The sequence below is a fragment of the Bombus affinis genome, chromosome 10 (assembly GCF_024516045.1).
Source record: "Bombus affinis isolate iyBomAffi1 chromosome 10, iyBomAffi1.2, whole genome shotgun sequence".
Lineage (NCBI taxonomy): Eukaryota > Metazoa > Arthropoda > Insecta > Hymenoptera > Apidae > Bombus > Bombus affinis.
This window is the reverse complement of record NC_066353.1, coordinates 12,483,424-12,508,405: the sequence shown is the minus strand read 5'-3', so window position 1 is coordinate 12,508,405 and position 24,982 is coordinate 12,483,424. Positions and strand designations below refer to the sequence as shown.

General features: G+C 39.0%; 4 protein-coding genes and 1 long non-coding RNA gene across 5 annotated transcripts; 3 read left to right on the top strand and 2 right to left on the bottom strand.

Annotated features, from left to right (window-relative positions):
* Position 1: 1 nt before the first annotated feature.
* Positions 2-2,576, top strand: LOC126921140 (uncharacterized). Its single transcript, XM_050732410.1, has 7 exons — positions 2-297; positions 711-802; positions 864-990; positions 1,804-1,863; positions 1,950-2,053; positions 2,160-2,266; positions 2,468-2,576. Exons 1-7 carry the CDS (start codon positions 268-270, stop codon positions 2,476-2,478), a joined length of 531 nt encoding a protein of 176 aa, XP_050588367.1. The 5' UTR covers positions 2-267; the 3' UTR covers positions 2,479-2,576.
* A 1,954-nt stretch (positions 2,577-4,530) lies between these two features.
* Positions 4,531-13,646, top strand: LOC126921130 (uncharacterized). The gene is made up of 6 exons (XM_050732390.1): positions 4,531-4,652; positions 7,181-7,864; positions 9,117-9,381; positions 9,634-9,735; positions 11,401-12,162; positions 12,773-13,646. Exons 1-5 carry the CDS (start codon positions 4,647-4,649, stop codon positions 12,141-12,143), a joined length of 1,800 nt encoding a protein of 599 aa, XP_050588347.1. The 5' UTR covers positions 4,531-4,646; the 3' UTR covers positions 12,144-12,162; positions 12,773-13,646.
* Positions 13,647-15,543: 1,897 nt separating this feature from the next.
* LOC126921149 (uncharacterized) lies at positions 15,544-16,389 on the bottom strand. The gene is made up of 3 exons (XR_007712245.1): positions 16,150-16,389; positions 15,777-15,917; positions 15,544-15,662 (listed from the first exon to the last, which is right to left on the bottom strand). It is a non-coding gene; the product is annotated as an uncharacterized LOC126921149 (long non-coding RNA).
* On the top strand, positions 15,588-21,003 carry LOC126921128 (myb-like protein AA). The gene is made up of 5 exons (XM_050732388.1): positions 15,588-15,721; positions 17,835-18,049; positions 18,128-18,471; positions 18,826-19,311; positions 19,649-21,003. Exons 1-5 carry the CDS (start codon positions 15,716-15,718, stop codon positions 20,635-20,637), a joined length of 2,040 nt encoding a protein of 679 aa, XP_050588345.1. The 5' UTR covers positions 15,588-15,715; the 3' UTR covers positions 20,638-21,003.
* On the bottom strand, positions 20,987-24,574 carry LOC126921137 (methionine aminopeptidase 1). The gene is made up of 6 exons (XM_050732406.1): positions 24,210-24,574; positions 23,849-23,900; positions 23,458-23,696; positions 23,058-23,280; positions 22,709-22,984; positions 20,987-22,638 (listed from the first exon to the last, which is right to left on the bottom strand). The coding sequence occupies exons 1-6, from the start codon at positions 24,318-24,320 to the stop codon at positions 22,406-22,408; spliced, it is 1,134 nt and encodes a 377-aa protein (XP_050588363.1). The 5' UTR covers positions 24,321-24,574; the 3' UTR covers positions 20,987-22,405.
* Between the last annotated feature and the right edge of the window lie 408 nt (positions 24,575-24,982).

The window sequence follows — 24,982 nt, the reverse complement described above, 5'->3', positions numbered from 1 at the left end:
TACGAGATCAGTTGTTGAAAAGCCACGAAAGCAAATGTATTTCTTTAGAATAATTAACTCAAACCACAGATAGCGATTTTAAAGTACATCTATAATTTTCAAAAATAGAACAACACCAAATCGTTACCAAAGCCGAAAAAAACATTAAAAGAAGGAACTGTTTTCCGTATGCTTCCAGTTGAATTTTTAGTTTATTTGCTTATTTAACAAAAGAAAGTTCCCATTATTTATTAGTGCGAAAATTCTAAATCGCCTTTTCGTTCGAAGATGTTACTAAACCGAATTGGATTCTTACTGGTGAGATCATTATAATTTTTTTGAAACGTTTTTCCCAAGGAAATATCTTTAATTTAATATTATTAATCTGATCTTCTACCATGATATTCATAATAATTACCAAATCTCGAAACTGTAAAGCGAACAAAGAATCTTACTCAATAAATTAAGCACATATTTACAAAATTCGTAGATAAGATTAGACGTCGGGGTTTATCATTTCAATTTATTTAAAACTCTTCCGAGCTGCTATAATATCTTCGCTTCTTCGATAATTTCCTTATCAGATACAGAAAATCGTAGGAACGATTCAATGATGATATTCATACTCTGAATATCATCGCATCGTTAATGTACACGATAATGAAGAATCATCGCAATTTTTATTTAACTGCTATTTTATAGGAATTATAATTACTTAAAACCTTTTGCAGCTTATACTTCCCTTCTCAATGACCTCTCCTACATACGAGACGATACAAAGTGATAATTGGCAACGTAATATACTTAAACTACATATTGGAATAAATATCTTTCCTGAAAATACCTTTGCTAGAAACGATTTTTTAACGAAGCTATGTTTCAGTGTACAAACCGGTTCCGATTTGCGAGGATAAAACCTATTGCGAAAATACATTGTATTATCCAAGCGATATAGTGTCGAGGGAATTAGGAAAGAATCCCCATCTTCAAGATTATGCTACCGTGGATGATGTTCGTAAATTTCACGATCGGATTCATTGTCTTAGTAATTGGATATTATGACACAGGATACATGCAATTCTTTGACTTTTCTCGTCTTTTCATATTACCATCGAATAATCGTATCTGGTAGTAGTTAATAAACTACTATTCATTTTAGCTTATTAACATAGAAATTGCACTTGGTTACATATATACATGTACATGTATGTATTACAAGATATACGTTATCTTCATCGCACACTGTTACCGAATCTGTCTTATGTAATTATTTCTTTGGCGATGCATCGAATGTTCCTATTCTAGAACTGTCTTTGGTTTGCTGTAAGGCGTTTTTGTTCCTTAAAACTACCTTAAACTATTTCATTGACTACTATTTGCATTTCACGCTTTGCACATTGCCCCTTTTGCTCGTTTCTCCTTCGATTCTATCTTTTTCTATCCTTTTTGGCCATTCGACAATTTCCGCTTTCCCTTCCGTATTTCTTCCACGCCCAGACTTTTTGTATCAATTTTTCTGCAAACCTTCCAGTGTTTAAATGTCCCTTCACTGGTATAATAAACGTCAGTTTTCCCCTTCACGCATCCAAAATCTACATGCTTTCTCCAAGCTGCCACACCTCGTTCCGTATTATAGAATAATAAAATGCTCTATAATAATGTTCAAAAAGAACCTCATTCCCGATCAATTTTACACATTACAAGCAATTCACACTATGCCTCGACTCAGCGTGCTGGCAGTTTAGTTCTAGCTAATTACGATAATGGTACATTTCTTAATTGGTATTCACACGCTTTCATATGTAGCCTTTTTTTATTTAACAGATAGATTCGTTACCAGGATACGGGGATGAACTGGAGGACAAACCACTTTGTTTGTCAACGGTAAATTAACGACTTGATCGATACTTCAATATTCTAATGTTATTGATATAATTATGTTGAAATCAAGACTTCCTTGGTTATCGTAGGAGCAACTTATATTTCCTAAATCAGGAATAACGAAAAATTTGGAATGGAAGTATATCATAAACCATGAAGACTTGGTACAAGCTGTACGCATCGAGACATGCGTGTAAGTATCATTTTATCAATTTTATATCAGTTTCTGTTCTGTTCGGTTTACGATAAATACGAAGATAATAAATTTATTCTGAAATTTCAATTTAATTTAATAATAGGGAAGAGAGCCGACCATGCAAAGTGATCGATGGTTTCGCCGAAGGATACTATACAAAGTGCAAACAGAAGTTCATATATCGCCAACTCTTGTCATTGACGGACAATGGTACGATAACCAACGATTACTTTGCATTCCCAGCAAATTGTTGCTGTCATGTCGAATTCAAAGTTGACAAATTTTTACATTCATTTAATTCTCATAAGAGATTAAAATGATGAGGACAAATGGATGCCATGTGTAACGTGATATTAAATATAAATATTATGGATATGTATCCTATATTTATATTGCATTTTCTTATTACAGAACACGTGTAATGTACATTAATAAACGAAACACGATGCATTAATACCCAGTGCGATCATTTATAATAAATACTCGTCTTACTCGATTCAATAAAATTGCCTTTATGCGATCTTTGTGGTTACGTTATGGTCATCTTTATTTTATTTTATCTTTTTCTAACATGACAATACGTTAGAATCACAGGAGCATATCGATCAAAGTGCAGAAATATTTTATCAATCGTTTACGAAATGCGGAGCTCCACTTATCAACACAGATTGCATAGCAACATGTTTAGCTTTCTACATTGACAGATGCAACTATTTTTTATTCTATTCTACTTTCTGTCTAGTTAATGCTCATATTCGGCACACATTATAATTTCACTGGAACCTCTATTTTTATCATTAGCGGACATTCTAGTCTAACGCTTCACCTTTCACGCGCCTTTTTTATTCTTCTTCGTCTCGCCTCATATTTATACCTCCGCATCAACGTACAACGATTTCTCTCACTTCAGGATAGATCGTTTCCTCTCGTGACATTATCTCGCGGTGCTTCTATCTAATTGTCTCCATACCATGTACTTACGTAAAGAGACACGACCATTTTAATTTGCACGTGGCTGTAGATATAAAAGTCGATTCGTTCGTCATAATTCTTAATAATAATTCAAAGTAACTGAGCCGTGCGTAAACGTGACATAGAAAATATAGGTATCACGGCAGGATAATTATTCGTGAAATTAATTAAAAAAATAAAGAAATTCACGAGAACGTATTACGCGCAACAAATTGTGTCGACCGATATAATCATCGGAATTACCTTGCCACGAATTAGATGACTTTCGTGTTTCGACTGCGTAAGAATAACCATTCATCGTGAATACCTATACGTGTAACCGGATACAAATAATGGTAGAATTCCGCCGATTTGCTTTGCTTTCTATTCGGCATATTCAGTTCGGAGTTCAACTCGGTGCATTAGACTAGAAATCGATAATTCTTATACCATATCATATAGATTTCCTCTATGGATAGATATTTATTATTACAATTATCTGTATAGCTATTACGTAGTTGAAAATTTATCGTTTGAAGATTTCTATATATTCTGCTACATCGCGAAGTATTAAATGTCATTAAAATATAAATCATTTCCTATTCTTTTCTATCCTTCATTGTCGAGTTTCCCATCGAATACGTATGAACGTAAGCTTAACGAGGTTCTAGTTACGTCATTGCTTAAGTAGCCGATTATGTTGTTCACGTAGAGCGAAGCAGGAACAGGGAAAATATGAAAACCAATGAGCGGCCCGATGAAAATCGGGCTATTCATTATTCCGAGGGATGTACCTGCATTTCACTGAAATCGCTTTCATTAGCGTGCTTCGACTGAGGAACTTGAATAGGAAAAGGAACGCGCGTTCGCTTCTTCCTCTCCTTTAAGGTTCTCCGTTACGCTTCCCGAATCGTATTTCAGCATAATATAGCGTGCATGATAGACTATGAATTTTGGACGCATCGTCTGGGTGCAACGGAAGAAAGTAAGCCATTGACACGATTGGCAAATTTCCAAAGTGCACGGCAAACTCGCGGAAGACACAGGATGACGACGAAGCGCAGACACGACGAATAGCTTTAAATAGAATTATCCTATCCGATGGAAACTCCATAGAATAATTGATAATTAGCGATATCTGTGGCAGTTCTAATTCTAATTCTCAGTTTCTAAATAAAGTCAAGCGATGTCTTAATTTTGGAAAGACGATCGTTTTATAGGACGAAGCTTTATATTTACCCCCTCCGATCTTTGCTATGCAATATATTTAAAACCAAATTTACATAAATACTTGCTATTAATGTAAATCATAGAAATAATGGAAATAGTTGCAGCATTAATGAGAACATTTGGAGGCAAGAACTAAATGGAAAAATGATGTTTGAGCATTAGAAAATTTCACCAGATACGGATCTACGGATCTCGATGAATCGGCTTAACCTTCTTATAAACGAAAGGAAAAGAAATTCGCTTCCAAATTTTGGAAAAAAACAAAAACATTCTCGTAGTGGGCAACGCTCTCCCGTAAAAGCTAACAAGGTGGGAGTCAGTATAAAGAGAGGAAATACTCGATGGCGATGGCCAGTGAGTTCAGTGAGAGTGCCGTGATCCTTTTACCGATCTACCGTGAAAGTCAACGATGAAGGTACGCGTCTCAAGATCATTGTGTACCGAATTTCTTTCGGTTCATATGTGAAGTGCTCATTTTTCTATCAAAAATCTTACTCTTCCCTTTTTTGCTCGAACCGATTAATGGGCCCGTACCGACCTTGTCAAGAAGAAGACCTTAGAAATCCTGAAATATAATTTACATTTGCGCGAATTAATTATACTTATCAATTTGAAAATTCACCACGAGCAAATTCCATTTATTCGAATTCTACTTTAGCAAAGAAATCTTAATCAATGCCTGAATTAAATATGTACTCCTGCCGATTGAATCCGATTATCTGGACGTTGAACTTCTATCATTACGCGAACGAAAAGTCGTTTAAAGAAGAAGGATTAGTTATACGTACGAGTACTGTTTATGCTCCAATGAGTCCAGGATTTCGGACCCAATGGACTTCCATTGTTCTTAAAATTTCCTCTTGATAAGATCGATGTTACTTCAGTCTGAAATTCGATTTATAAGATCGTTTTATAAGGCGATCTCTTTGCGGTTTCGCTTCCTGTGGCGCGATCGAGGGTCGAGGCGTTGCGATTAAAATCCATGTGAAAGTAAAGGATATTTGTTTCCACTCATGGATATGTTCTTCCCGAGATGCACACGCGGCAACGTAGAGAATTGCATTTTGTTCTGGCGCCTTCGATCTCGCGATGTTTAGAAGGTAAAAGTGTGAAGAAACGCGACGATCATTGTCATTAACGAGCGGTCGCTTACCCGTGAGAAATCGCGTTTATTCGTTTGATAACTAAAACTATCTCTCTCAACACAATACTAAATATCGTCTTGCGTTTTACTTCGCATTATCCTTTCTGCGAAAGTATTCCACTCGATTTTTCCTACGTACGATTTTTCCGCCGCAAATTTTCCATTCCAAAGACGGCACTTTACGAACTTTCTTCCGACGAAGAAAACATTTGTCGCTGTTAAATAAACGAATATAACAGAAGTCTTTAAGCGTTTAGTTTAAAAATAAAAGTAACAAAAATATGAAAGTTGTGGCGGTTCCCAAGATGAAAGTTAAAATGGATGACGAAAGATCGTGGCGAAGTATTCGTTCGTATCGATATAACAGGTATAACAGGAAATGATTTTCGCGATAGGCAGATTCTTCGACCGGACAGGTACCTTTCTTTCCAAGGAATCGGATCTTGGTGCCCAAGGTGACGTTTTTATGATGTACCGGCTGGCTAGACGCTTTTTAGAAATCGTGTCGAGAGTAACGCAAGCTGGAGCCTTTGGTAACTAGGTCAAACGTTGGCACCACCAAGTGCAAGGACAAGGACACTTTGATCACTTTCGTCCGGCTGAGATAATTCACATTCCCCTCGAGTCGTTAGGCTAAAAATACGGAAATAAGTTTCACGGTGTTTATCACTTCGGCACGAGTCGTTACAGAATTGTAAAAAACTTTATTTCCATTGAACTTGTGGCTCGATTGAAATGTTCAAAACACCGGTTCTTCTTAATGGGATAAAGAATCTATCTTGGAGGAAAATGTGAGTTTGAAACGCGAGTCGATGTTTCTACAATTTTTAGCGAAACTTGCAACGTTATTTATCCAAGAAAAGGATGGTGCAGTTGAACGTAGACGAGGATGATTCTGCAAACTGGAATTTTTATTTTCAAGTAGCAGTTGAGCATTTGTTTATTCGATTTTTGCAAGCGAATGAGGAATGTAGATCGCTGGAGATTTCTACTGAATCTCTGCAACGAGCGTGAGTTCGTTTTGCTTGCAATTTATGATCGTACGGGACTATTTATCCTATTTTATTCGAAATACAAGAAAGAAAAATTCTTGAAAAATCTTTAGGCTATTTTCTAAAAAATCAGAGCATAGGCTATCAGGAAAAGAATTACCGTGAAACTTGGTAAAAATTCGAGAGGCGTGAAGCTCAATTGCAACTTTTAGATTGGAACTTCGGAAACAGACAAACGATCGACTTTCGATCTGTATCGAGGTTTTTCATGCTTTTGATTGACAACACTCGTCGTCAATTTCTTAGTTTCTTTTTCTCTCGATACAGTTTGCGAAACCAGTAATTCTGTCAAGATCGTTGATCGTCGCTGCAATCACATACATAGACATAGCTAAGACACGCGTCTTCGTATGACTTTCACCAAGAGCCGCTCTACTTGTCGCATTCACGTTCCAATGCTACATGTTTCACTGATTTATAAACTTACTAACATGTTACGCTGCGATGCCCTGTTAGGCATTGCATATACCATTGATCCAATATACCGTCCAAATATCTTCAAACAAGTACAGCGAGTACAATCCTAAATATCCTTCTAATTGTCTTTTAACTCATTCGAAACTTCCTTCCTATCGTAATTCGTAATAAATACGGTAGTGCGCAAATGCTTATGGCAACCACCGTATGCATCAACAACGCTGAATATTCGTTTCCAAAGGGATAAACGATCTACTCGAATTTCCATTGGCTTCGAATGAGTTAAAAACGATAAGACAATATCGATAATCACGTTCCAATGAATTTCAGTTACTGTGGCTGTTCACTCTCGGCTGTACCGTCGTCGTCGTTCTATCGGGAAGCACAGACTCGAACGAAAAAGCGTTGCGAGCACGTGCATCGGCGCAACTCGAGCGATTAGCCCCCTATCGAAGAACATCGACAGACCAAGGGACAATCGACGAACAGTGGCAGCTGCTGGAAAATGCGGCCAACAACCCCGCAATTAACAAACTCAGCGACCAACAAGTCTTGGAGATCTATCGGCTTCTTCCAGAAAATCTACAGAGAGACGTCATAGATCGAGTTGGCGGGAATCGAGCTATGATCGAGATGCTGGCAAACCAGAAATACATGGCGTTCATGCAGGATAGGATAAAGCGATCAGGATCGAAACGCGAGATATACGATCGTGATGGATACGAGTCGCCACCAGACGGATACGCGCACGAGTACACAGGATACGGGCATAATACATACGGAGAGCACGACGAAGGAAATTCAGAATCGTCTGGATCTGGATCTGACTCTGGATCGATTCTAAAAGGATCTGGCAGCCTGATCGGTGGCATAGCCAAAGGTATAATCAGTGGGCTGGTGAGCGCATCCAGCAGCGCTTCGAAAGGATCTTCCTCGATCTCGGCGCAGAGTTCCCAGACGAGTTCGGGCGACGATAAACCAAAGCCGAAACCAGAATATGGACAAGTTTACTCGGTAACTATGTAGACATTGGCAAGTTAAAATTAAAACGAGCGGGTTCGATTGAGATACGCGGTCGCAATTAATTTTGTATGAGATGGATCGGTGTCGATCGCCGCACATTGGCGAGCAATGAAAATGCAGTTTTCAGTTCTATATCGAAGGAAATGTTCGTGAAAAATTTCCAAACGAATTGCATGCTGGCGGAAGTTGATGTATGCGCATAACGGAACGAGCGGATATCAGCAATGCTGGTATTTGGTATAAACGAGATTATGAAGGCCTTTATAGCGAATTTTACGTAATTAGCTTCAGGTGAAAGTGAATTCATCTGCGTAGAAAGTTCGTTTGTGTTTCGATATGACAACGGTTTGATTTGACGAAAAAAAAGAAGCAAAGAAATTCCGAAATTTATGGAGCTTTCTTTAAACGAACCCGTGAGCTATCATCAAACGCTCAGTCGTTTTTTGGCGAAAACGATGTAGAGTAGAATGACAGATGTAGAAACATTAGTACAAACGATTATATCGATATATTAGCTGCACGAAAAAGACATCATTATGTGGGTCGTTCAGGTTGCAATTAAGGAGGGAAATCTTTAGCTGGCTCTTGTCTTCGCACGCCCCTTAGCTAATCGTAGAAAATATTTCACGCTGAACGAATTTCACGATGGAAATAGGAAACGTGTCAATTACGAATCGTTGTCGAATGAAATTCTTCCGAGTATATAATGGGTATGGCGAAACTTTCATTCTTTTTATACGATCTACAAAAGTTTGTTACAAATGAGCGCAACAGTATTTCACAATTAGTCGATTCACGAATACCAGGCCGCATAGAAATTTGCAATTTCCATCGTGAAATTACGATGCTCGTGTAATCGACGTTGAGTGAAACAGGTCGACCGTAACATGTCATCGGCGATCGTTCGAACCTGTCGTGATTGAGTTTGATTAGCAACATAGAAGCAACGATTAAGGAAATGATCCGAATCTCCAAAGAACGTCGAATTGTAATTTGAAAATGTTGGAGCGCGCATTTTTTATATATTAAATAGAAGACGGAAGGAACACCGGGTGTGTGAAAAATGTGACACAGATAGTTCACGTTACCATAGTATGCATAGTTCTTATATTAATATAGAGGCATTCTTATAATAATCCCAGCTGTATCGTGCAATATATAATACTCAATAAAGTACAGATTAAATCGCATCTCGATTAATTTGCGCAACACGTGCCTTGTTAATGGAATTTTTCTATGATAGTACAACGATAAGGCGTTCGACATGTGGGACTTCAAAAAGGCGATCATTACCACGTTAATGCAAGCCGTAAAAGCCATAAGTGGCGGTGTGATTGCTTTGAAAGGTCAGCTGCTGAAAGGGGGCGCTTACCTTGTTGCGGCCAAGAGCAAAATTATCACTAAAACCGGGGATGCTATCACGACCTTGGGTCGTAATATCGTCAAGAGTGCCGTGCATCCTCCTCAACCTCATCCTGGGTACTTGTACGATCATCCTCCGGAAGGTGGTGAGTGATTCTCTAATTTAAACTCTCGTCGTTTAACGTGTAATATTCTCGTGTTGGTAACTTGATGATCAACACGAGACACAGACAACGAATAATTTTCTATGCGTCTCTGACTTACGATATGTAGTTTAATGATATTATATACATAATTTACGGAGCAGTTGGCTACCAAAAGTCGTGAAATTACTTTAATTTAATATACACATCAGCTTAAAGATAATTGGAAATTAAAAGTGGAATGAAACGGAACAGGTCACGAAGAAAGTTACGATGGACCACCGCCCAGTATCGAGGAATATGGCGAACCTCATGACGAGTATCAGGAGAACGGAAATTATGATTCATCCTCGGATGGTAAGGCTTCTCGATGTGAATAACGATCATTGAAACATGTTATTAACCCCGCAGCATCGATACTAATACATTAATAATCTCTTACTTTTCTAAAGTTTCATTTGCAAAGGCATTGCGTTTGATTGGAATGCAATTTGCGATTCCACATAGCAACGTTAACTCGTTAACTCGAAATACGCTTATATTCTTGATTCGAACGTTTGATACGCTCCATGTATATACATACGTACGTTATATATGTAAGGGTGCCCTTGTATTCTAGTAAAAAGAATTCGGTGAGAGGCGTAGAATCTCTGGAGAACACTGTTATGCGTTTTGGAATAAAGAAAGTAAGAGCGATCTTCGCTTTCAAATGAGATCGTAATCTGCGGAACTTTCCTCCGTGTACGAGCACGAGGAAAGCGGAGAAGAGAGATGGGCTGCGGAAGAATTCCCGTAGTGGTATGTTGAATTCCGCAGCCGTTCGTTATACAGGGTGTTCATGATTTCAATTTCGTCAATTCGATTCCAGATTTGCTCGTTTTGGCTCCGTTCTTTTTTTTTTTTGAGGAAATCTCGACAAAGAAACGAAGAAGTTTTCGGTTTCAAAATTATTTATTCACGCCCACTTGTGGCGATAATGCGAGTAAACAAATAAATAAACGAAAGAACGAAAGTATTTTTGCTTCTTCTTTCCTAGTTTATCGATAGCCCACACGCTCGTGAAAGCTTGACATTTAAATTGGGAACACCCTGTACATATTCGGCGCCTTAAACACAGGTCCCACCACTGTGAATTCTTCTTCAATCGTAACATGCTTCTTTACTACGTGTCACGTTTCTACGACAACGGTCTCTTTGAGACACCCGTAATAATTAGCCTCTTCCGTGAGAACGATTCTTTCTTCGGTGATCTTCAAAATCCCAAGTTAATCCACTTTCGCTCTGAATCTTTCGATATATCACACCGTTAACGCGACTTTCTCCCAACAAGATCATCGATCCTTTCGATAGGATGCTTGTGTGAAACAGGTTTGCCAGTTTGTATTTAAACAAGTTGTATTAATCCTGGAATATTATAATAGAGTGCTGTATTCTCACCGGTTTCTGTTTCATCCATTCCTAAACGGTGCTAGCTCTTTGTAATTTACGCTTTCTAGTCATTTTCTAGCATGGGAAGACCAAAACTATCTGGCATATCTGGACTTTATTTCAAGTGTCATGATGTCATGCGAGCAAAATTATGCTTTTCATGGATAGGCTGTTCTACTGTCTGTGTACTGTATGTAGGTGTAACATCGCAGGACTAATCGAGATGTGCGAATTTATGCATTGACTGACGATTTAATACGTCGATAAAATGATGTATCACAAAATGATCGAGTTTATAAATCGATAAAGTTGTACAGAAAGTGTGCCTACTAATACACTTGTACATACGATCGGCTACATAGTAACAACTAAACGGATTAACTTTTCGTTTCATGAACTTCGATTAAAAGAAAGCGCAAAACGAACGTTTATCGATAAAAAAAAAGGTACTTATTAACGCTTAAAAGTAGCGATTATTAATACAATAGAATGTGGTTAAGCGTATTTAATATTCAACGTTCTAACGAATTTATCATAACTTCATGAAACGAAGGATTATCGCTCAGACACGACTGACAGACGTTACATTTACAGTTGCCCAGGCGGGCCTTCTAATCGTGAAACCAACGAAACCGGACGATTACGGTTACGATCAGCACACAGCGGACTTGGACGCCCAAAAACCTGCGGTGACACACTCCGAAGACAATTACTACGGCCCACCACCGGAACTGTCCCACGAAGACATCGGAAACACCGTGTTAGGAAATGCAAACAGCTATCAAAATTTTAATCAACACGATCACAACGTGAATTCAAATTCAGTACCGCCGTTGTCCGGCTACGATCACGTTAAAGGACTCGACTACACTTCGCTTGCTTCTGGTTCACCGTCGAACCATCACAGTCCGCTGTCTATTCAACAGAACGTCGAATATCCACCGATACACATTCAATACTCTCTTCCAGATAAAGGCAACTTGCAGATTTTAAACGGAGATACGAGCGGCAACGATCTGTCCGTGTACTCGAGCTTATCGATCGACACAGACCCACGGAAAATAGAGTCGATTAAAATATCCGCGGAGTTGCCCAAGTTGCAACCGCATACGAACTTGCAGAATTTGCCATTGCTGCCGTACTCTTATCCGCTGCAAGAACCACTGAAGATACCACTGTGGAATCCGCATATCTCGTCGCCGTATTGGCAAAATCAGGGACTGCTTCAGCCGTACGCTAATTTCAATCTTCATGGCTTGTATCGAAGAAGAAGCAGCTCGCAGAGGAGAAGATCCGTCAGCGAGATCGCGCAACGTATGAGACTGCAACGAGGCTAGAACCGAAGAATAGTCGCAGGTAATTGGAATCGCGTTAGACCTCGTGAATATCCTGCACCGTGTGTTTACTTGGCACGCGAAGTTTCACGCGAAGCGATCTCACCAAGATCTGACGTTGCTGAGATGGTTCGTGTCGGGTTCTCCGATCATGCGGCAGCTGACGAGAGACCGGAGTCTGCGATTTCTCAGTCGTTCGATCGCAGGCGTCGTGATTTTTCTAATTTTCCTTCGCGACTTATCGAGACTTCGCCACGTCTTCTGTGTCCTGTTTAATTCCTGATATATCTAAGAACATACACGAAGCAAAGATTCGATCACTATCATGAATAGCAGCTGTAAGTATAATAGCTAATTGGAAGCGAGCTGCGAGTATCTTGCGTCACCTATAGTGTACCTTATCGTCCATATTCTACTCCGCATCTCGTTACTAGTGAACATTGCGTAACTCGGACACACGGAAGCTCAGAATGATGCGATACTCAGCATCCAGAGAACGTGGCTCTTCTGTTATCCTGAACAGTTCTGTCGCTTTTTCTCCAGTTCGCCTTCCACAGTCAAATCCATACTACTTTTATATTTTATAATTTGCAAATATAATTATAATTTCCTTCCGATACTTTCTGTTACAGTGGTCTACTCCTATTCGTATTACCCGGTCGTCAATGGATTCGAAAGATGTCACAAATGCTAAAGAAGCTAGGCATTCGTGTTGGGATTGAAAACTATAGTGAATGCAAGGAAATTCAGTGTACGTAATATCGTCGAGGAAAATTCGTAAAATTGTTCCCAAAGGACCGATCCAGGAAGGAGGAATGTTAGCTAGAGACAATTTACCTACATACGAATATGTATGCGTACGTGTGTTGGCGCGTGTGTGAGCGTGTTCGCCCGAGTTTCGGCTTTCGCCTCGTTATCGTCGTAAAAGAAAACCTGGAAATTTCATGGATTCGATGGAAGTTATTCGAAGACCAATTCTCACGGAATTATCATAGAAAAAAGAAAGCTGTCCGACATGCAAATGAAGGAACGACGAACGTAGGACAATTATGGACAGCAGTCGAGTTAACGTATTATACTTTGTAGTTGATTTTATCTTGTGATACGCGTTGAATAGCCAATGAGCCGTGCGATGTTCACTCTTTTCGCATGATCGCCGTAATAAATACGACCGTTGCATCTGGTTTTCGTTGATTGCCGATCGTTAAGAAGGCGAGCGTGCTGTATGAAAGTTTATAACGATTCATTATGCGTATAAATGCAAATGTAGCTCGAGTAACGCTGATGCCGATTTTCATGCAGCGAAGGAGGCCATAATAATACGATTAACTACTTTATTCTCCCTTCCTTTTCTCCTAACACTCATTAGAATTCGTAATTATAGGCATCGTAGTATTTTTATTACGCTCTCTACGACTTGACCTTGTTTTAATTAGTCTTTTATGGTGTATATACAGTTTCGCAAGTGAACCATCGAGTTTGAATAAATATTTGTTGTTATTGTTATCCTTTGACTTTTATTATTCGCTATTGTTATCGTTGATAATTTAATAAACTAATTTTATCTTAATTCCCCCTTCTTCAATTTCATTCCTAATGTTTGTTTATTAAAAGAAACATTATTCGTATGATTAGTCGATACGTACCGATACTGTGTTGGAAGGTGCGTTAATTTATTCTCACATTATCACGTGCAAACGAATACGAGCGACGAATATGAGGAGCAACGAACGACAATCAGGAAATAAAACGTCTGAACCAACATCCAGCCTCGATCTCCTTTCATCAATGCTTCCTATCGAGTGCAATGAACCTTCAATCCTGAATAACACCAGTTCTTTCCAAATACATTGCTGAAAGATATCGAACGGCTGAAACATCGCTATAAAACGTCAATGCCTGTTACGTTTTTATTCTGATAGCTCCCTCAACTGACAAAACACTCGAAACTGCCTAACATATTTTTTCATTATCAATAAATCACATCGAGGAACGAGATACCTTCGTATTATATTTCCATGATTTCAAAAATAAATATAGAGAACAAAACGATAAAAGGAAAAAAAAATCACGTGGAACAGAACCGAAGTATTAAAAAAAATGATCGAAATGCCACAAGTTCGGAGATTCATCATTTTTACGCAAAGATCCGTTGCAGCGACTTTGTCGTCGTTACGCGACCAAAGAAATGGCACGCAAATGCCCAAAGCAATGGAAAAGTTTCCAGTTGGTGGTGAAAAAGATTGAATGGCACGGTCGCATAATTTTAGTCATAAACTCACGTAGCACCGATGAATATAGTGGGTCACTGGATCACACACGTTGGTCCGCGCGTATCCACGCACACAGGTGCATCCTCACGAGGGAATCCAGTAGCAGGATATGGAGAGAAACGGCGTTTAACCGGTCTTCGATCACTCTGCCCATCTGCCGACTCGCAAAGGGCCCCTGTTACACTCGTAAATCGACTTTCCTGCCATCGAATTCTTCTTCCATCCATCGTAGTACATTTAATAAAATACAATCTGCCATTGAAACGTTCCATCTCGTTCTCTGTGTAAACGTTTAAACACATACCTGACAAATGATCGGAACGAGCGTACCATTCCAGCTATCTGTAGGAATCTCAATGTTTAACAAGCTATTGTTGGAAATTGATTGGCGTAGAATTGAATGGAGACGAAGATTCTCCGCTCGGTATGTTCATTTTCTTTCTTTCTTTTTTTCTAAAAGCGGCTTCAACGAAGTACCGTTTCGGAGAGACGTTGACTGCGTATCGCTTTAGTTCTTCGTGTCGGAAGAAACACGGGAGAAAGGAACGTAAGATGAAAGAGAGCGAGAAATATATCGAAGATGTCAGAGTTTCAGAGAAGAACAGGTGGCTGAATTATTTAATTCGGGAAAGTTTTGCAGAATCGAAGCGTACAGTCTACGAAGATCTAGAAACGAGCAGAGTCGAAGAACGGTTAAATAAAACACGAGCAAAACGGCAAATAATTTCCTTTGGAAAATTAAAAAGGATTAAAATGTAAATTATCCACGATGTCTTCGTTACTTTAATACAATCGTAGACTCAGTTAGTTGGAAAAACGTTGTAGAAACGATTATAGATGGAAAGATATTTACTTACGTGATACGATTAACTGAGATTCGCTTAACGCGCCTCCGTTGCACATGCAGAACGAACAAACGCAGAATTGGGAATTCTTGTGAATTTCGTGGAACCCATGACTTTTCCCGGTTACGTTCCGCATTTCGAAGCAGCTGTTATCCGTCAGAGTAAGGTAGGAGGCACAGCGTTTCGGCCTTCGATGATACGTTCGCCGGTTGCGAGTATAAATGAAGGACAATGACCTAATTGCGTGCAGAACACACAGTGCTCCCTCAATGTCCAATCATCGCGCGCGTTAACTCGTGTTCGATTATTTGTGGCCGTAACTTCCGGCACATTCTTTTCCTATTTTTTATCGTTTTCCCGTCTTTTCCTTCCAGTGAGAACGCCAAGTTGCACAGGTGATAAATCTGAAAATTGTAATTTCTTCGTTCGACGAACTTCTTGCTCGGAAGGCGAAACAATGAAGGTAAGACGTCAGGCTTTTTGGCATCGTTATTGTTTACCGATATTTTGTCTAGTACCTCGTTCTTGAAGAAACTTCGTCTTCGGATCAACAGCAACAAAATCTACACGGCGATTTCGCACGATCCGACGGTTTTGTTGAAAATAACGTAACTTCCTTTGGTCGAAGTCGAGCGTGGTTTACGTGTACACCGAATCTTCTGTAATTTAAGAGATTTATCGACATTTCTGATTGAAATTACAAAAATATAGATTAGACTCTTCTTAACGATTATCCTAACTTTTGTAAAAATGAACTTTACGTATTATATCGTTCGAGTTTGTAAGAAACGCGAGCTATGAAATAATGAGATAATTCTGAAACCTTCTAATATTAAAATAAATAATTCTCTGGTAAAGTAATTAAATAAGACACGAGTATTTTATACGTACGTCGAATAATCTCTCATTCGTGTATCAGCGTATAATTCACTTTAACAATTTTCCTTCGTACAGTTGAATTAATTTTCTTCAATTAACTAGAACTCTTCCCATTGCTATACAATTTTGCCAATTTCACTGGCATTAGTTATGTCACGGTATTCTTCACATTGTATTACGATGGACGAATATACAGGTATGCGCCTGTAACTACGCTACGATTGAAAAATCAAGTTAATAGGCCTGTCTACCCAACGTAGAAACTAGTTCCGTTATATGACAAAAAAAGGATACTCGGTCGATGTCTGATTATTATCATTAACGGGAAATAGCCATATACGTTTCTTCTTTCATCTTCGAGAAAACGTTTCTCTCCTCTACTTCTGAAAAAGTACCACGGGATATAGAAGACGCCTAATTATACAAAAACTACGAACCAACCACGGACGTTCTAAATGTAAAATTAAGCTTTCTCAATTTTTATTTTATCGCAATATCCTGACAGGAGAATCGTCAATCATTCGCCGAATTAAACTACTTCGTGGATTTTTATCTATCGGTTAACGTTATAAATCAGACGTTAAGAACAAAGACAGGAATATGTCCAGCGAGCGTTCGACCTTTCACGTGGAATCTTCTTCCATCATGGATAACGCGCGCTTGGCAAACGAAATTACCAAGAGGAAAGGCGAGTCGAGCGAAAACGAAGTATAATCGTCGCGACGCAACAAGTTGCATCCACCATCGTCGTTTCTAATCCATTCGAGCCGGACCATCGTCGTTTCCATGCTCGGCTATTTTCTTTTCGACCTCGCTCCTCTCTTAGCTTCTTACTACCCTCGCTTTTCCTACGTCGATGTGGCACACCGTCCCACTTTGTCCGCTAACAACTCGCGGCACTTCTCTCTTCGGTTTCATTGCCGGTGCCAGCGTCTCTCAAACTATAGATATAATCGGTTAACGATACCATTGTCACGGTCATTGTTACGACCGTTCAAATCGACGACGCTCGACGTAACAAGTTGAGCGGATGGTGTTGAATACCAAAGCACTTGCTTTGAAACGTATTTCAGTGAACGATTCGATTTTATCGCCGTGGAATCGTAATCGAAACACACGGTTTCCTTTCTCGCCGTAGCTCCAATGGACGTAGAACTGAACCTGTTTAAGTTACTTTTCATATTGCTGTTGCTGTATTAGGTTCGTTTTAACGAGATGCTAATCGCTCGTTCTGATATACCCGGTAATTAAAGAAAATGGAGAAATCTTGTCGTCTTTTATCGAAGAATATTTGAGGATCACTGGTTCGTATTACATCGCACGCGTTGACTCTACTCGTACCATAACCGCGAAGAATGAAACTAAGTGCACGTGTTGATATGCGAATACCGTAAGAGTGGCCTGGACTTCCGGTTTTAACGCGTCCGCTTTCCCGATCCTAATAAATTCTCAAAAATAATATCTTACGCTTGAAACTTTAATGAAAGAGCAAAAATTCATATGACCTACGTACATGAAAATTAAATGGAACGTTGAATTTCTTTAACAAAAGCCTCCGTAGAATAGAGGATATAGATGATAAATATTGATAAGAGAAGAAGACCCACTTACCTTTTACGATGACAACTGGTCGACTGCCAATTTTTTGTTTCCCATGGAATACATATAACGGGCGCGCTCTGTTAACCAAATTCCAGACGACAAATTGGCTGTGCTGTTTGTTGGTCGTGTGTGTCTGCCTTGTCGAAGCCAGGTACAAGATCAGAAGGCCCCAGTTATCGCCTCCGCAGCCTCCTAAACTGATGTTCAAGAAATCATGGCCGATCGCCCATAGAATCTCCGTGGGCAACACGATGCACATAAACGGAAACTTCCCGCCCAAACGAATGTCCCAGAAACCGCCTAATTATAGGTGAATGTCGGAAATTTCATCGAACACCTCGTTACTTCATCGAACGTGACTTTTTTCCGATTTGTTCTTTTATTCAAGAATTCGCAGACCACCGATGTTCAACGTGCCACCTACCATTTGGAAGAATCAAATGCCGATAAGAGCTCCTCTAAATAATCACGCGGTTCTTCCGCAACGTCCACCTGTTAAGGAGTTCCATGCCGTGAACAAAATGCCGGAATATAGTCCGGAGTACAGGCCGGAAGCCGCTGTTCTACCACCGACACACAGGGGTGGCATCGACGACGACAAAGGACCGATTCATACAATTCCTGCACCGAATCTCAGTCCCATGGACAAGCCTTTCAATAACGAAGCGAATGCAGACGAGACGTCTCGCCGTCAACAGCCAACCGATTCTACCTACAAAGTTAATCCACACGGTTGGTTTACGTTATTTTCAGCTTCGATGTTTTAGCAGTTAAACAATGGAAATCCGCTAACCAAAATCTTGGCAAAACGAATAGATCTAAGATTTTTCATTTGGTTGATTACTAGAAACGATATTTATTAGTCTTTATCGAAAAAGAAACACGATCGTAATATGCACGATATACGTATACGTTAATTGTTATCGATGCATAGTATTATATTTCTAAATTTACGCACTACGAGTGGATTGAAATTCTAACATTAAATATGGTATTTAAATAACATTAAATAATATCAAAGTCTGTCTGCTAATTTTATTTTTATCTCTTCTAACTTTTTCTTTTACAATCGTGTTCTCTTCGTAGGTTCCTTGTTGCCTAATTTCGATCTTGCGACCATCACGAGTTTGACACCCCAGAAGACTGTAACCAGTCCGACACCGGTGCAACACCAGTACGAAGTGACCGAAAGTAACGATATCAGTCAGAAAGAGTATCAAACTGTTCTGCCAACGTTCTTGCCCCCGGAATTTGCAACACTTTCGACATTAGTGAATCCTGACTTACAAACGAACGACGTTTACTTGAATAATCATCCAGCTTCGAATATAGGTCTCATCGGAACGAACATTCAACTCGGACAGCCGAACTTACCTATGCAAACGAATCTTCACAGTTCTCTTCACGTTGGTTTCCCTGGTACCGCTGCTCAGACTCCTTACATCATAAATCAACAAATTCCTGATCTACACGTTGGTCATCCGGCACCAGCTGGTCCTCCGCTGTCAGCCACTCAACTTTACGACCTCCTAAACAGCTTTCCCCAAAAAATGCCAGAGCAGTATCAAACAGGTATAATACTCATCCACGATATCTCTTTTTTAGCGTTACTTTTACAGTCCAAAGTCCAGCATATCTTGTTTCTTTTCTTCTTCGTTGATATCTACCAATTAAATGTACAAATAAACGTTTCATGTGTCGTTAACACAAATCTTGCGTTACCGTAAATTAAATTAAAATACGTTGGAGAAAATGCTCTTTCCTTTTTCAAAACGCGAGAAATGGTACAGTAAAGAGAAATAGAAAATCTGACAAGTCACATGCATTATCCTTTATCTATATCGTACATCGATTTGACCGAAGCGCGTGGTTCAGATAACAAGATAAATCGAAACGATCGTGATTCCAGGTCAACAGCCACAACTTCAGCAGCACATACTTCAACAGCAACTCGGTCAATTCTTCCAGCCTACCGGCGTGACTGGTTTCTCGCAGCCCCAGATGCAATCGTTCAATTACGACGAGCAAGATAACAAGGAGCAACAACAACAGCAGGTCTTATTCAACCAGGATTACGCTGCTGGCAGGGTCAATACGAATTACAACGTAGGACCGGAATCACCTCTGAACGAGGAAGAGAACGCTGGCCTGCAACAGAACGAGGATCTCGCTTATATAGCCGATGGAAACGAACAATTGGAGAATAACATCGAATACGAGCAAACCAACAATCAAAAGGATCAGACGACGTACTTTAACAAAGTGGCCAACAACGATGCAATGTCGACGCAATTTTACACGACGCTGCCTAATCGAGAGGCTGCGGAAAAATTGGCAGCCCTGGCAGCTGCTGGAAACGTTAACAGTCAATTGATAGGGCAATTGCGAAAGCAACAGCAACAACAACAACAGCAGCAGCAGCAGGAAAATGTACAGACCGATGAAACTATGCCTTCTAATCACAAGAACGAAGAATACAAAACGAACGAGCAAATCAACGACGACGGTCATTATGATCAGAATTATTATCAAGATCGAGTTCAGAATCGGCAGAAACAACGACAAAAAGAACATGAACAACAGCTGCAACAATACGAGGAACGGCAGAAAGAATACGACAGACAACAGCAACAACAACAACAACAGCAACGTCAACGACAGAATCCGTATAGCAACAAAAGACCATTGAGAATTATGGTGCCGGATGAAAATGATTATAGCAATACCGAGATACAGAATGACGAACCGAAAGAAAATACAGAAGTTGAGTACGAGTACGAAAACGACGAAGCGGATGCTGGAAATTCGCAGGCAAACGGGTCGTTCGACGGAAGAACGTCTTATGATCGATCGAATGTTGAATTTGGATCGCGTTTGAATCCAAAGGGCGGAGTATAACATTTTGTTGCGAATCATTTTGTATATATAGTTGGACGAAAATATTTATTACAGTTCTATTTATCGATCAGACTTATCATTACGGGGATTTCTGTGTAATTTAGACAATGAATAGGGTTTCTCTAAAGCGGGAAATTTTATACTGTTTTTACAAAGTACGCCGACGAAACTTTCTTTTCTGAGATTACGATTTGTGGTTATAATTAGAATATTTATTAAATTTTCGTCGACGATACATTGAAAACAGTCGCGTGGAGGATAGTAATTTATTTAATGTTATTTATTGTCGGGCGAGTTTGTCGATGTACCCGTACTTCGTTGTAAAAAAAATGGACAAAAGATATTGCCATTGATTTAAACAATCAATCTTTTATTTCAATTATTGCGCATCACCAATCTGAATTACACTTATATATGTCGGAGATGAAAGAACACCGGAACCTTCCCTTTGGAACTTTGGGAAGACCCCTTAGTACTGTAATCTAGATTCCATCATAGCCGTATTAAGAAATTGTCATTCGATCTGACTGTATTTATTTTAGACTTATGATAGTGAGCTCGGGCTCGAGGCGACAACCAGTCGCCGAACGTAGCTGCGGTCAAGGGATGAACGCTTTGTCTAATAAAGCTACGGGGTAATAGTATAGCTCTTCTTAAGAAAAAGAAATAGTTGTAGCGACACTCGACAGTAAACATCCCAACGGTTTCTGTCCCGTGGTTCGCCACACGCAGACTCTATTCTTCGAGTAACATGATTGCCAGATGTCAAAGCATCTCCACAATATATGTTTAGCTAATCTGAGGACCCGTTATAAATCTTAAGATTTCGTTAGCTAAAGTCCTTCAAACAGACAAATAGTCTTTGTCCCATCTACGGGAAATATGAGAAACCTATTTTTCCACGAACGACGCTTCCCGCTAGCAACTTTCCCTCAAGGGCTGCTAGCATCCTTCCCTAACCACCAATATGGAAATTGACCAATTAACAGTAACGTCAATTTCCCTCATCCTCCGAACGAAGACTTTTCTCTACGAATCCGATGATCTCGTGCCCTTAGACACACCCATCATAGTTTTCCTCGACAGCGTCACCGTGACGGAGAGACACGCTCTCTTGTTCGATCTCATCAACGATTCAAGTATCATTCTTATACGTAGTGATTGCTCCATGCATTAACATTGAGTACAACTTAGACGCTAAAGAAGAGTAGAGTTCGTCATCCCGTTGACCGCGGATTCATTATTGAGCCTAGGATCATTGTCATTAGCTTCTCGAGTATCTAATTATCGTGATTACTTGTCATATTCTATCATAATCATATTTGCACTAGTAAATATCTCCTCTATTGCATAATGATAACGTGTAATGCCAATGGGGATTCGTTTCACGCCTTTAACCCTAACTCTAATCTTAACGTCAACCCGACATATATATGTACATATGTATCATTGAGGTAATCTATCCAATATATGGTACAGGAGTCATTTTGGTTACAAACGAAAATCTACAAATATTCTATCTTTTCGATCATCTCGTCACACCTTTTCATTTTTACAAAATTAGCCAATAGAACAGCCATACAGTAAAAAATACCGGAGTTAATACTATCATACTAATAGTACATACGAGGAAAGGTATTCAATCCTGAAGAAGGTAAAACAAACCTCTCACGAATAAAATTACAAAGATTTTTTAAGCAGTATAGTGATTGCGTATTCACAAAATTTGAGATGACATAAACTAGCGGTAATTTACAATAGAATACTACTATGACCGATCCATAAACCACGGCTTGCCATCATTTGCCAGTCGTTTCGTAAGAATGTCGCAACCAGTTTCGGTAACTAATAGCGTGTGTTCGAATTGTGCCGACCATTGACCATCCGCGGTAACTGCTGTCCAAGTATCAGGCCACATCTCATCTCTCCATGTACCTTGAGATATCATTGGTTCTATAGTAAAACAGTGTCCCGGTTTCATAACACCCACAGCCTTGTTTTCTAAACAAAACGAAAACGAGTTAAGCTAAAACAATTGATTTAAAGCGACAATTATAAGCAGGATATTTACTCGCATAATGAGGTACGCTTGGCGCAGTGTGGAATAAACGATGAATTCCATGACCGCAATAACTACGAACTACACTGAATCCATGCGCTTGTGCATGTTTCTGAATAATATTTCCAATTTCCCTATACTTTTCACCAGGCCGTACGATATCTATAGCTTTCGATAAACACTCGTACGTAACTTCAACTAATTTTTTCACTTCGGGTTTTACACTACCGACTAGAAACGTCTCATTTAAGTCACCATGAAATCCATTATGATATACAGTTACATCAACTGTAAGAAACAAGAATTATAATGTTATCGTGCTTGTATTAAATCCGTATTTAAGAAGATATCATTATAATACCATTGCAAATATCTCCATCTTCAAGCGGCCTAGTATCAGGAATACCATGGCATATCACTTCATTAACAGAAGTGCAACAACTAGCTGGGAATTGATAATAGTTCAGTGGAGATGGATAGCAGTCTCTTTCGATACAAGCTTCGTGAACTGCTCTATCTATCTCTGCTGTAGTAACACCTACATCACAAGCACGTGCAGCCTCGTCCAAGACTTCTCGTCCAAGCTATAGGAGTAATTCTCATTTATGTTCTCTTCTTCGTTAAAAGAAAATAAAAATGTTTGTATAAAATCAGTAAGAACATTTTCTAAGTATAAAAAATTAACACGATCACTCCGATCGGAGTAGTCGTCAATCAACGTGTTAAAAAAGATATTTTAATATTTTTAATAATCGTTGTACCTTACAAGCTACTCGCATGCCCTCAATTTCCTCATCATCAAGGATTTTTATTTGCGCAGAACCTCGTACCGATTGCTCACTTACAGACAAACCAGTTGGATGTGTAGCATAATCTGGACGTTTGATATGTTCGGGTACTTCCCGACGAGGTTCTCTCTTATAAGGACGTAATTTACCGGTATAATGATAGAAAGGCCATGGGTTATACTCGTTCGAAGACTTATCTCCACCTATTCCTTCTATTAGAAACAGTATTTTTGCATTTTATACGCGATCATCTAAATACGTATATATATATTTGATAAAATATACATTTTTTTAGCTTATAATTATAAATTTATTTTGCATTAGTACATCTACACTTTACGTAATTGTTAATTGCTAAACTCACTCGCCAATTGATGAATGACTTTGTGTGTTTTCCAGCTTCGTTTAAAACAATCCTGCAACAAAATATGAACATGCTAAAATGATAAAAAAAGTATCATAATAAATAAACAAAAATATCTAGAGAAACGCTCGAAAGATCTTTTATAAACGTACATCATTAAAACATGATATTTATTCATTTTCTTACGAAAATATATTAACAGCGATACTTATATACTAAGAATGATACTATAGTCGTTTCAAAAATAAAATGTACATGATCTTAATTATTATTAATTAATACCATACGAGGTATATTTAAATACCTTGATACATGTATTTATCTCTTGAACTAACCTTCAAATATATAAGGTGGTGCTTACCTGAGTACAGAAATAGGAGCCCTGTATTCCAATTTTCAGACAAGTTGGACATTGGAGGCTGGCTATAGTTTTACAGCCCGGTGTTTCACATGTACCACAAGCGAATGCCATTTTTGTTGAAATTTTCTTCGGAAACTATGTGTGACGTGACTCGACGAATACGACACAAACGGCAAGAAGTAATTCGAGACGTTACTGTACTGTTTTACCGATGAATTTGCTTGTTAATTCGTCATGGATGACGAAACTGCTTCTAATACAAACGAGGCTTATTTGTGATCAAAATCATAGATCTGTGACACAGATGAGGCACGGAATAGACATTGCATCTTATGGGACTCCGTGATATCACAGATGAGATACGGAATAGATCTGATATCTTATGAAACTTTGCGTTATATGTTCTAAAATACCGATCGTCCAGAAAAAAAGCAAAAGTTTTGTTACGCCCTCTACGATTTAAAACAGTCATCTGACCACATACCTGGGAAGAGAGAAAATTTTCTCTCTGACCTGACCTTAGTCAATGTACAAACAAGTGTGGTCAATGGTAAAAAAGATTTTTTTCGTGGTCGGTATTTTAGAACATAAAATATGAAATCCCTTATAATGTCAGGTCTATCTTGTATTGTTTTGTTCAAAATAATTCACTCACCACATCTTCTCGAGATGTCAGCTGGAATCGTCCATTGTTCGTTTTACATCTTTTCTCTAGACTATCTCTAGGATGCGAAAAAGTGAATGGTTGATATAACATGGTTCATATCATAAAA